At 45.2% G+C, this 13,461-nt stretch overlaps 1 protein-coding gene and 1 non-coding gene across 6 annotated transcripts in view; both read left to right on the top strand.

Moving 5' to 3' along the window:
• LOC107263348 (puratrophin-1) overlaps window positions 1-13,461 on the top strand; it is a 131,815-nt gene that overhangs the window by 27,835 nt on the left and 90,519 nt on the right. For 4 of the 5 annotated variants that reach the window (XM_015730421.2, XM_025080711.1, XM_015730422.2 and 1 more), the window contains one exon: window positions 653-850. The exons of the other annotated variant lie outside the window; for it this stretch is intronic. In XM_015730421.2, coding sequence (XP_015585907.1) covers window positions 653-850 — 198 coding nt within the window. The remainder of the gene's footprint in view (window positions 1-652; window positions 851-13,461) is intronic. 5 annotated transcript variants of the gene reach the window in all.
• LOC112493775 lies at window positions 7,522-7,662 on the top strand. Its single transcript, XR_003058505.1, has one exon. It is a non-coding gene; the product is annotated as a U4 spliceosomal RNA (small nuclear RNA).

The following is a 13,461-nucleotide window of genomic DNA, read 5'->3' as shown; positions in this document are numbered from 1 at the left end:
GGGGGGGGGGGAGGGATATAGACAGGGGATGAATTCTTTTGCCAGTATCCAGCATGGGATAGGACGGGGAGCCCCCTGCTGCTGCTGCTGCTGCAAGTTTGAATCGCCACTTAAGGTGGATTTACATGAACTCTTTGGACTTTTCTTTTTGGCCTATGGCATCGTCGCACGTAATGTTACGAGAAAGAAAATTTACCCCCACACGCGAATGTACACGGCGATCCGGTGAAATATTTTGGAGGTTTTGTACTTGGTGGAAAAAGAGTGCATCCGGGGGTGCATATACGCGAAGTGCATCCAGAATCGCGAGTAGAGGGTGTGGCGCCAATACAATGCCATGGAGATAATAACGATCATTAACGATGCAAAGCGGATGCATAGTTTAGTCCGTCGAGTTGCATTATTTGTTGCATATGCAGGCGTGCAACGACGCACCTGGGCGCATGCCGGAATAGCTGGATGCACGTTGCATACGTAATGTAGCTTGCACTTTTGTCAACCGATCTGACCAGCAAGATGCAGAGGTAAAAAGCGTATAGAGTGGTCGTTTGTCGTTATCTGTCCTGGCATGTAAATATATATATGTATATATGTATATTGCGATAGTTGCATCCTAAATGCAGTCTAACAAGAAGTGCATTTCATCTTACAGATACGCGCCGACGTCGCGTCCCTCGTACGGAATTTACTAGGACCGCTATATGGCGAGGCTGTACTCGATCTTCTCACCAGGCAGGCGCGCGATATCCTGGTGTGCGCCTACCACGGGAACCTGGAGAACTTCCTCAAGTCCTACCTGTCACCGGCGGCCGATCTTCTCGGCGAGCTCAAGAGAATCGCTATGGAAAACGTGAGTAATTTCACTTTCTAGTCTGGCGTTGTATATTAGTTATACATATATATATATATTGTTAGGTGATTTTTCGAGCCACGGTCACAAGGCGACTCCGGCTACCGATTCGGATAACGTTCTCCATTTCTGGTTCCCTTTGAGGTCGCCACATTCGTACAGTTGCGCCAAGGTTCCCGGAAAGATTTGTTATTGTTGAGGTAGAAGGTCCTCGAATCTGCCGCGGAGAGTCGCCCGGACTCCCAATTTATTAATTGGGTGGAGAGATTTCGATTTTATATCTCTGGACCTATTACGTTCTCGATCAATTGCTCCCGTACCCAAGAGTCGACCGGATCCATTGAGCTTGCCGTTTCCTCCGATAGGTTTCGTCCGAGCTCTCGTTTCGGCGGAGTCGAGACTGCTCCACCTGAACTACCAGGTCGTACCGGGTGGTCAGTTCTGGGTGAAAAAAAAAAAGAATTGGCTGGCGTCCGCCTGGCATGCGGATGCATGGACGAAGGGTGGACGGCCGAAGGTGACGTAGGTTAATTCGAGTTAACGAAATACGTAGCAATATATATATACCGTATGTCCCGTCCCAAGTAGGACGGCTGAAGTTGCCGCGATTTAAAGCGAGTTAAAACTTCTTACCATACGGAAGGATAATGCGTTCGGCAGATGCGATTATTAGTTACTCGTTTTCGATCGCGGCAACTTCGGGGCGTCCTACTTGGCACGTGACGTACGGTATATACAGGGTGCTCGTATATGTAGTAAAAACCTTAAGTTTCTGGTAGCAATGAATATAACAGCGAAATACGAGAAGCTAAGGGTGGCACCCATGAAATCGGTTTGCCAACCGTGAAACCGAAAAAGCACCGATCAGGGCGACACTCGTCCACCCTCCGACATCCGGAACGATATTAACACTCGAGAAGCCACGTGTCACGTGTCAGCCCTTCTTCAATGGAAACCGCGAGGGAGCAGAGAGAGTTAAGTTATGAGAGCGGACTTGAGTGCTAGAAGGGAGATTCATGCCACCCTTGCACCCTAACCCAGATACATTGTCCAAGGGTCGCCGAGACGTCCCATCGCCACCCGCGGTCTGGTTAATGCGGTTTTCAAAGCTGGCGACGGAATTAAATTCGCCCGACATGATTTCACGTGAAAACTTAAGAAAACGAATAATTTTCAGACTCACTGTACGTATGCGAGATTTCAACGTATGATTTACGAAAAATTCGTAAAACGTCTTATCCAAGGTCACGGGAAATTTCGTTAAGTCGCTGACATGGAAACGCCTCGCGGGCAGACGAGTCGTATCCTCAAGGCAGCCTTTAAGAGGCGCGCGGTCGCGATTATAAGAAGATTTGCGCCAAGATTTCTCTGACTTCGGATGCCATCGGGGTGGGGCGGTATAATGTAGCCGCGTAAAGAACATTAGAAACGCATCCGAAGCCCACGCCGAGTGAACTCTGACCTCGGACGTATTTGCGGCTAAGCTGCAATCATTATCGCAATGCACTTCTGTGATACTGCGGCATTGATTTTACCCGTTGACACAAATTTATATCTAGACGCAAACGAATGATACTTTTACCTGTCGCCGCTATTAAAATATTGTTAGAGAGTAGCGGAAGTGGCTCTGCCACGTAAAGATTGGGTACCCGCTAACTCATATGTGGAAAAGTAAGTCACACTATATATATATATACATATATAGTGCGACACGAGATACACGTTACAACGCATTGACAATTGGCGCGGCTGGACTAATAACGATAACAGGATTACACGCGCATGCGCAATGCAACAGCAATAATTTCACATGAGATAATGCTCCCCTGAATAGGGAATAGGGAATACAGAGTCGGCTGCGAAGCGAGAATAAGCAAGCGAGAGCGATAAACGTCGTCAGAGCGCCAACCAGGATCCACCTCTACCCTGGACCACAGACCTCTGAGAGGTCCTCGCGCCGCGGCGTTGTGTTTCATAATGTTTGCCTCTGCCCTCCTCTGGCGCCTTGGCAACGGCCACCGGTTTACAACGAGCGACCGCTTCTAACGTTTGCTGCCTTATAGAGAGAGGAGTCTCAAGTTTGCTTTGCTTTTACTTTGGCCTCGGCTCGGCCGGCTTCGGCTGAGCCTGACTGTTATTACGTTTTTCCTGGCCGGTCGTGTAGGCCTCCTGCCTTATCGGCAATTATTCCATTTGGATATCCGGTAAAAGCCAAAAGAATGCCCGCCGGCTTCCATTCTTCGGGACAAAGGTAGAGCGCAGGCCATTGTACGCGGAAACTTTATATGCTGATTTAGGTAGAAAAGTTTTTCGTACGCTTATCTCACGATTTATTTTTTTTTTTTTTAATTTATCATCCACCTCGTCCGTCTGCCGAGGAAACATCGTGGAACTCGGTTAGGGTCGGGGACCGTGCCATTGGGTATGTGCTGGCGCAGCTTGAACCTTAAGGCGAGTTTACAACGTGAGCCGAAGGTTGAGCGACAGCGGCGAGCTAGTGGTGTACCTAGCGGTATCCAGTCCGTTGAGAATTTTCTGTTGACACTGACGCCTCCTACCGCAGGAACGAAAAAAAGGGCCCTGGGAACGCACTTGTTCTATCGGTATACGCCCACGCGTACCGCTGGCTGTGACCAAATTCCAGAACGGGTTTGGACTTCATGGAAACGGCACCCTGGGCCCTTGAGATCGTCGCTGGGTTGGAGACTTCGATTTGGTAGCTCGGGCGGGTCGCGTCCTTTTTCTCTCCGGTTGACGTCCACGTTTTTTCTCTCTCTCGCACACCTTCTAGAACATTGACTCTCGTCGCAATGGCACTTGGCCAATGGATGGCGCTCCGATGGGTATCGGGCTTTACGGTACTGGATTAGAAATGCACTCTGGGACTGTGCCAAAGTGTAGTAGGTGTCTGACGTAGAGATAAGGACTGGCGACATCCGGGCGTCCACACGCTGACCAATAACGGTGCCGCGTCCGAACTGATTGACAATGATTGAAGGCTGCGTCGGAGACCCGGGGTCTCAACCTTAACGCGAACCTGCGTTCCAGTTCGTTCCAAAGCTGGCTAATAGGAGGAAGTCACATATTGGGTTGTCTGGTGACCTATTGCTGATAAACGTCTACGGGCCCATATTACATACAACGCATATACACCTGACCCCAACGCATCACTGATTTATGAATGGGGACCCAAGTTTTTTTTCTCACGTTCACAACGCTCCCCCTCTCCCCCGTTTTCGAGGCAATTCACGCATGAATCAGCCACGTTGCGTTCTGGCACCTTTTCGTACATGGACACTGGTCTGATCAGATTGCGTCATCCAGGTAGACTTTCGATTCGATGTAAACAGTGGTATTTTAGTTGAAATTTTTTTTTTTGTGTATTAGGTAAAAACTCGATATTCCCTGATACCTGATAAATACCTTTCTCCGATCGATTCAAACTCTTCCTGTACTACTCCATCTTGGTATTCGAATCAGCAAGAAACGTTACTGCGCTGTATATGTATATACAGTGTGTGTCTGTATATTTAAACCTCAAGGCGATAGCAGAGGGTACGACATAACCTATAAAATATGCTAGTCGATGTCTGATCGCGATAAGATAGGCGTTGCAGGTTGTCATCAGATAGGGATGCTGCTAGAGAAGGTAGGGAGACGGTTGGTAGCCGTGGTAGCATAGGTAGAGGGAATCCATGCGGCGTCCTGACGTCCGGCTTGTATCCGCCAGTCGGCAACCCCGGGAACACTCTATCGATTTCCATTCATCGGATCGCGCGTGTATCTCACCATGTGGGACGATGCTTTTCGCTGTATAGATATATAGAGACGGTGGTATCGGCAAACATATCCTTATTACCAGATACGTATAACGTGGATGCTGCGGGAACGGAGACACGCTTGAATTTTTCTACTAGGGAAGCAACGAGGCTCCAGCTTCTTGCTAGGGATTTCCGAGAAGAAGTGGTGCCCACTTAGGAGCTGCCGGGGGATAGTTAATAAATTAATACCATAAGAGAGCCCGTAGACCTTATCACCTTTTTAAGGAGGAGAGAAAAGAAGAAAAAATAATACGAGAGAAGATGCACTACTTAATAAGACCTGCGGATTACTTCAGGTAGCTTGTCTGGTTTAAATATATTACATATATATATGAATGTCGAAGAAATTTAATTGGGAGTCTCATCTTGCCTTTTACCCCCTGAGTCCATCTTCTTGTAGATGCAACAAGAGTAACGGGGCTCCTAAGTAGGCGGCTGGAGGCCGGTGGATTCGCACGTGAACGACCGGGTCTGTCCGGTAGTTCCGATATCCGGTGAATCCCGGGATACTTTGAATTCCTCGATATATTTCCCATCGGGTAGTCATTTAGCATCTGAACTTGTCGATTGTCATCGTTCGATCTTTCACTTTCACTTGCGAGATATCGTTTGTTATTTAATTAATTAATTGCAGTCGGTTCGATTAGGCGTACTGTATCGTTTATATGTATGTATACCAAAATAAACGTCCGAGCGAAGTTGCCGAGGACGCGCGCGCGTGCGCACCTTCACACTTTGCGGAAGCCCATTATAACCCACGGCAATATAATAAGCACCTCGCTTACATTCACGAAGAATTTTGCCGCCGCCATCTTGAGGCGGCATCTCGTCTCCTTCACACAGACTGCCTGCCCACTTCACTACCTGCTCATGTCCGCGGGATGCCTTAGGTATATATACCCTGTGTATTAAAAAGCCTCCCCGTGAAGTGCTCCGCTTGCTGCACTGACGACCGATGTATTAACCAACGGGACTCGACGTCTGTTCTAGGCGTCCGCTCGGCCGAGCTCTAGCCGATCCCTCCGCCATCTGTGGTTGTCCCCTGGGAACCTTCATGGTAATTTTCGTATTGGGATTTAAGAAGGCAAAGGAGACGCGCTTCTAGTATCGACGCGACGGGGGTTATCGAACCTGACTGTACCTCATATACGATTCTTCCTTAAGTAATTCCTATTAACTGATTGCTAAATTCCGTTAGGTTAGGTTATCTTGTTTAGAAGTCAGTCCGCCTAGTCCCAAGGAGTACGGTAATTGGCCAAGATGATGGCCCCGATGTTGTCAGGGAAGTTTGCCTCTCACAGAGAAAGTGTAACGTCTCTGGTATCAGGGTATGATAGGTGTATAGCTATATGCAGTGTGTATAATGTATGATCAAAGATGGGGTGAGAAGATGGGAGAAGGGGGTCTCTGGTCTATCTACGGTCTAGTTAGGTTTGGGAATGAAAAAACTACCTGAACTAGGATCACGGAGGTTTGCTTTCGACAAATTTTTCGCGTCCTCGTCTTCCCTAGGGGGGATTTCAGAGGATTTCTTTGAGAATCAGTTCTAAGTGGCCCTCGGGCAATTTCTTGGTATGGTCATATGGGCGGATTTTCAGACAGGATCCTCTTACTGACTTTTTTTTTTCTTCCACTCGGCGCTACGACCGCGATGTCTGTTCCGACGGGTTTCTTGGGACTGGTTTTATTTGATCACAGAAGGTCGTGCTATCCCACGCTCACCAGGGTGGTGTCGGTCCTACGACGGCTAACAAGGTGCGTGCTGTTCTCGCCCGCTGGGACTTTTCTCTTTGGTACGAGAATGTAATTCCACTTGGTCCAATGGATTCGGGCTGACCCATCACCCGGAAGACCCAGTTTCCTTCCTTGGATGATGGGTCCAGGTTTGACTCTTAGGTATTTTCTATACGGTCCTGAAGCTCGACGTAGTCGTGCTTGGGATACATTAAAATCAATATCAGGTTGGTAGTCCTTATGCGTGTTGCTGTCTGTCTTTTTGAAAAGCCGGGTACGTACCTGGTGCAGGATCAAGTCTTGGAGGCTAATAGTATCCCGTGTCCTTTTGGTTGATTTTCTTTTAATCATCTGCTGGATCTTGTGTAGAGGTGGGACGTGACTCCAAGATCCAGTGACAGGAGTCGGCTGACTATCATCCACCCCAAGGTTCTTGGAACCAGTTTATAATGTAACCCTCTCGCATCATTGTTTGTATATCCAAGTCAGCCCCCGTCACATTACCAGAGATCAGAAAGGATGTCAGGTATAGGCCGCTTGAATTTATGAGGTTTTCTATTCTTTTGGATTCACTCTGATTGCTGCTATTCCATAACTGGTTTTATACTGCGTGACGTTATAATTACTATGTCTTAAAGGAAAAAAGTATATCTTTATGCGACTGATCGTAAGTTAATCCGTTACTGGGAATTTGTGGGAATCGTCTGCGGTGCTGCCTCTACCGGATGATCAGGGAACCATGGGAATGGGAGAGAAAAAAAGTTACGGCACTTCCGAGACTCTTAAAAGACGTTGAACGCATACCGAATTTTGCGAGGACTTTAGAGCGTCTTGGCCAAGTTCCAGCATGGAAATTGGACTATTTTAATAGAGGTGGGTACAATTTTTTAGGGGGTGAAGAGGTTTTTTTACTGGGTGGGAATGGCGGGGGTTGTTTGGGGTTGATGATGTCTAGTCTGTCTCCCCACTCTGTCGACCTCGGCGTCCGATTGGGTGGGGGGCGCTTGCGGCCGTGCTTGGTGAAAGTTCCGTCGGCCGACTATAGGTGGCTGCCGTTCTCGTACACGAAATTGTACTCGCTTTGCCACATAATACCCGCACGTTGGCTTCGTCTTCAGCTTTGCGCAGTGGCGATATCGTAACCAGTGAAGCTATGCTGAGGTGCGATTATTGCTAGTTGAAAACTTTTACCAATACCCCGCCAAGACGATGTGAAATACCATCGGCTACGGCAATTTTTGACAACCCTTGCGGGGGTTTTAATACAATGACAAACATAATCTATCTTCTTTTGTTTCTCTTCTGCTTTTCTTACTTTGACACTTCGTTAACATTCTCGCGTTCCTAGAGCTTTTTTCTCCCTGTCTTACTCGAGAGGGTTGGGAACGAAGGGGTACATTTGGGTGTAAAAGTTTATTTAACAATATATGATAGCTCGCCTTATTAGAAAATACGTCCTCATCATTTTTCCTTCGATATACTATTAATCAGCCACAAGTAATTTCCTAACGTCTCTCCGTTCAAGTTAGACCTATAAAAATAATTTATGTCTCGTTCACAGGACCATCCACGAGACTACTTCATATAGAAACCACACGTGTAGGAGACTTTGTGTATTTAATTACACGTGCGCTCGTACCGCGAGAACTGCTCGTAACTTAAATTTCTCTCCGCGCCACTGGAGGTGTCTCATCTCTTTCGAGCGCACGCAATTATTTTAACGGTTTGCGCCCGATTACGTAAAAGACAGTGAGTCTTACCTTCGGTTATATTTCGAATATAAACTTTTTCAAAAGTCCTTCTCACGCGTTACCAACTATTAACAACGAATGTCCCGTTACAGATGGCGTCACGCAATTTGGCAGCCAATTCACTAATTCTTCCCCAAACCTCCATCCATCTGCGATATCTATCTAAAACCCATTGAATAAATATAGCTAACTAACATTTACAGTTTCCATGCACAAAAACGGACACAAGCGTCCCAATAGGAAATGGCACCCACATACCCATCTAAACCCTCCACCAACTGTGTACAGTAGTTCCTCGTGCATATACATTGTACATAACATTAGAATGGGTCGGGGTCGCCATTTAGGGCCCGATCGGTTATTTCCATCGAATGCCCATTCTGAATAGGTTGTTTGTGTAACGCCGATCTATTCAACTGGAAATGCATTTCAGGGGACGCCTATGAGCCTCGTTCAGTTAGCCTATTTAGACGTCCATCGACGACCTTGTTCCAGTTGCGCGTTAATAAATTGCAAAAATGACAAACGTGCAATTTATCCTGATCCGTGGCTAAAATTAAGGAATTAACGAAAAAAAAAAGATCCAAATACATACATACATACATACATACATACGTTACTTCTTCGAGCCAAGAAACGTCTAACACTACCTTTCCACGAAGTCACTTCCTTATCGCGAATTTCCACGTGTTTCGCGACTTACCTTAAATCACGCAGTCCAATTAAGAGAATCCCTTTTAATTACTACACTCGCAAACGTCTACACGTGTACCTCGTAAAACTTCCAAACGTAGCGGCTTATGCGGATCTTATACCTAAAATGAGTCTCGCGAAGGTTCAACGTTCTCCGTATAATTTTTGCCGTCGCATGAAAACCGCCTAATGTCATTTATTCAGTAAATCGTTCGTTTGGTATGGCCCAAGATAAAATCGCGTAACAATAAATATAATCGACCAACCTGGCGGATACCAAAGAATCAAATTTACCAGCCACAAACTGTCTATACCTTTTTCACAGAAACTATCGATCGTCGAAGGTCAACCGATCTTAATCAACCCATCGATCCTAGGAAACGATCAGTTCACCAGGTACCCAAAAACCAAGTAAAAATATTTATCAGGTACCAAGATACTCACGTCCATATAATATTATTGTAATAAGGTCGCTTGGACTTGCCATTGATCTCATTGACACGATTTACAAAACGTCAAGTTTCATTTTCATGTTCAGTATCACAATACTACATTCAGGCGTGGTGACACGTGTTGCTATGAAACTATCAATAACAATATATGTATATATATCACACCGACAGACAACTCACAGTCGATCTTGATAATTCATAAAATATTTATGTACGTACCTTTATGCCATACATATATCAATATCAACGTATCCTAAACCACTTAACCGATACCTCCATCAAGTCTCATTTACATGAAGCACCGATTGCCAGTGATATCGAAATTCGCCACAGTGAAACTCGCCACCCTGTATAAAAGACGTTGACATTTCGATAGCCACTTTCACGAATACATTTGGCGAATCCCTTTGAGAGGCCAGGAGGGGGTAGATGCGCGCGCACGATTCCTCTACCTCGATGTGCACACAACCGAAGCCTCCAGTCATAACAAAACCCAACGGTCGCTGCGCTGTCAACGATATAGATATAGAGAGTATATTTGAACATTTTTCTCAGTATCGAAACCCCAACCGTTTCGCGTTTACTTGCGGTTAATTGTGACGATGCTATTTTAATAATTTTCTTTTTAATTCAAGAAACCCGCAAGTCCCCTCCGGGGCTTTATGTGTAACGCGATAATCGCACTGTTTAGACGCCGTTTCCGACGTATCGTAGCTTTAACGTCGTCGGCCATTTGTCTTCGTTTTGCGGCGTTCACGCACTGATAGCACCGCTATTAATCACACATCGCGCGTCCGAGACCCTGCGGAGCTCCGCATTATTCACGGTATACTGACACCCGATGGAATAATTGCATATCTGGTACCGTTTCGGATTATAATATCTCCTTGCGTACTTGACAAAAATTATCCTACAGTCCAGATCTTGATTTTACGTTGGCGAGCGTGGATGAACGAGAAAAGTCACTGGGAGAGGAAAGGTAGGTATTTATATATATATATATATATATATATGTGTGTATACAGATATGTTTTGCTATTGGATATCCACTCTTTAATTCAGGCACACGTTGCTGTCAGCGTTAGGCTCTGTACTGGATAATGGATGAATGCTGGTATTTACATATTTTTCCATGTTCGTGCATCGCGCGGGGTCACAGGTCAGGCGAGGTACCGCCTAGTACCGGTACTGTGGAATCGTAACGAATGAAAATTCATGAAAACGTTAACTTAAGGGGAGATGCACGTGAGTGCAAAATTATTCTGGTAGCTGGTATCTGTATGTCTGGTTTCTGTATTCGATACAAGCTTTTTTTTTTTTTTTTTTTTTTTTTTTTTTTTTTTTTTTTTTTTTTTTTTTTTTTTTTTTTTTTTTTTTTTTTATAGTAATTTTATTGAATTACTGCGGTGGTTATTTTCGGTAACATTGGCTAAGCGCGGGTCCGATTGGTATTTATGGCGATTGAAGTTGGTACTGACTTTGTGACGTTTAATCGATGAACTATTGTTATGATTTCTCGAAATTCCTTTGTTCTTCGTTCTTATCAGTATCTGTCTCTGGTGAATCGATGGTGGCTGCATGAGTGTTGCTGTATTTTAAGTGTGTATCGGTAGTTCGGTGTTACTCTGTATCTCCAGACTACTCGGGAGAGTACAACGGCTTTTCTTGGGTTGGCAGTTCTCTTACCCCCGTGGAAAGGGGGTAGTCGAGGGTAAAGTTCGTTGCTTGGGTCGAGACGCTATTGGAAAGGGAAGGTCGCTGTACTGCACTGCAGAAGATCGTTTCGGCGAAAGTTTATCTATCGCGTATATAGTACGTGCTGATATAGGTACTGCGGATACTAGTATACTCGGAATTATACAATATTATTCATATACAATTCTGATAATGATTTTAATTTTACTAGATAAAAAGTTTGAGTCAGAGGTCAGTACAGACCTACCGATAGGTTCTAATCTCTCAATCAGTAATGATTAAATAAAATTACCAGGACAGAATAAGAGTATGAACCTGGTATAGAATCTAGAAATTCGTTCAGTGCCTGTGGTATAGATTATAACAAAAATTTCTCATAAACACCATAAAGGTATAATCTGTCTAAAAAAACCAAAGCTGATATACAAAAACCTTCATATTATTCGATCCTAAATTGTATTCAAGGAAAAAATTACCATTCACCGTAACTGTAGTGTCGTTCCATGAGTATCGACCACAAAGTACGTGAGGATTTCGAAGATTTAACGAAGAGTGTCGGCAGTTACTAGGGTTCGAAGGTATCCGTAGGTATTAGGACGAGGAGGATAAGAACCTTCGAAGATGAGAATGAAAAAGCAAAGTAAAGGGTGTATATATATATGTGGTGTGTAGCGTGAAGGGTGGGGATATCTATCAGTTGGCAGTGGTGGGGATAGGGTGGAGGAGAGTAAAGACGGTTGGGTGGATGGATGGAGGGGGTCCCGGGTTCCCGACCGAGGCGCTTAAAGCCCCAACCGGGGGCATTGCCGTCGCGGACAGCCGATCCGATCGACCGCGTAGAACGTTATTTCCTACTCGCTTAAAATCCTCGAGGATTAAACCAGTGCCGCGAGACACGTGCCACTCAAGTTCGAGTGAATTCGCTCGGGTCGCGCGTTATTGTTTTATTAAGAAAAGAGTCGTATTCGAGAATTCTTTGCCGGACTGTAAAGAGCAACGAGGGAAGGTGACAGTTTGTTTTGAAAGGAGCCGACAGGGCGTCCACTCCGCGACAGAAGTTCCTGGGGAAATATTCAGCCAGGAATTTCAGTGATAATGGGACCTGGTGAAATCTTTGCAGTTGGTACGACACAGCAATGGCTGCTCGTAGCTGGTGACGATATTTCGTGTGGTTCGTACGAAGGATCTAAGAGATTGCCTTTAGGAAATCATTGATCAACGATCTATTTTCGTTGGATCGACTCTTACAGTGGTTTCGTTAGGTGAGGATTGTTGATAGGTTTAATAATTTGTAATTATTAAAATTTCGTCACTAAAGGATTTTACGTGTATTTTTCTTGCGAGTGTTAAGATCTTAAATACCAGTGAAAACTGTCAGTGTCGTAAGATGTGTACCGGGCGCAGTGTAACGCAATAAAACGTAAGTTTCTACGGGACGTTAAAAAAGTGGCTTGGTTATTTTATTTTGGTGATATTTCCTGGAATCACTAAGGATCGCGGAAAGGGCTGCCACGTGAACTTCTGTTACGGTGAGTGAGGCATTTTCTATTTTAAGTGATTTCAACGGCGATCTCTTCTCTTGCTGGAAACAATTAAGCTGGCTACGGCGAGTGTTACCGTAAATTCACATGGGCGACGCCGGCCGCTCGTAAATTTACTTGCGAAAGCATTCGTAACGCCGTTAATTGAGGTGTCGGGTCGTTTGAAAATTATTACGTAAGAAAAACTCCTCCGAATATCCTTACTCTGGCCATTCATGATGTCCGACCAGCGTTGTCAGGCATAAACGGGTTTGCCAAGTAGTCGCGGGCAGTTACGTACGTATTTGCCCAGAAGTGTCACTTGAAAAATGTGTCACGGTGCGGTACGTGAATGCCTGGAGTTTATACAGGGGTTATTTCGAGTGATCGAACGTGCGAATAATCAAATTTGACATATGCCATAGCTGTCAGTAACGTTTGATAACTGTCAACGAGCGATACAAATTAACGGAAGCTGTCATTGTCAGTGGTATAATTCGATCTTCTAAACGGAGAAGCCCCGCGTGTAATGTAGACATTAGATTTTTGTAATTTCGCATACTCTCTGCGAGTGCGAGAAGAGACGCGCTTATGGGCATTTACGTGTATAAGAGAAGGACAGACACACTCGTCGTTCGGAACCGAGTTGGATGACCCTTTGCAAAATGTTCCATTCTTTCTTTTTTTTTGTTTTTTTTACGTTTCAAGTTAGCTACGGCGAGTCAATCGGGTGTTTTACATGAGTTTTTGGGCAAAGCTATTTGCAACTGGCGGGTGTTTTTAGTGCGAATTTTTTCGTCAGCCCGTAAAGACGCGCGGCTTTCAAAACGTGCATTTCTTTTCTCGACAGGCACAGTTTAGGGCTCGTAAAGGATCATGAAAAAATTACGTCTCTGGACAATGGCGGTTAAATCCTCTGACGATAACCGTAATTACGCAAGGAGG

This window comes from Cephus cinctus, unplaced genomic scaffold (genome assembly GCF_000341935.2).
Source record: "Cephus cinctus unplaced genomic scaffold, Ccin1 Ccin1_scaffold0153, whole genome shotgun sequence".
Classification (NCBI taxonomy): domain Eukaryota; kingdom Metazoa; phylum Arthropoda; class Insecta; order Hymenoptera; family Cephidae; genus Cephus; species Cephus cinctus.
This window is presented reverse-complemented; position numbering and strand designations above follow the sequence as displayed.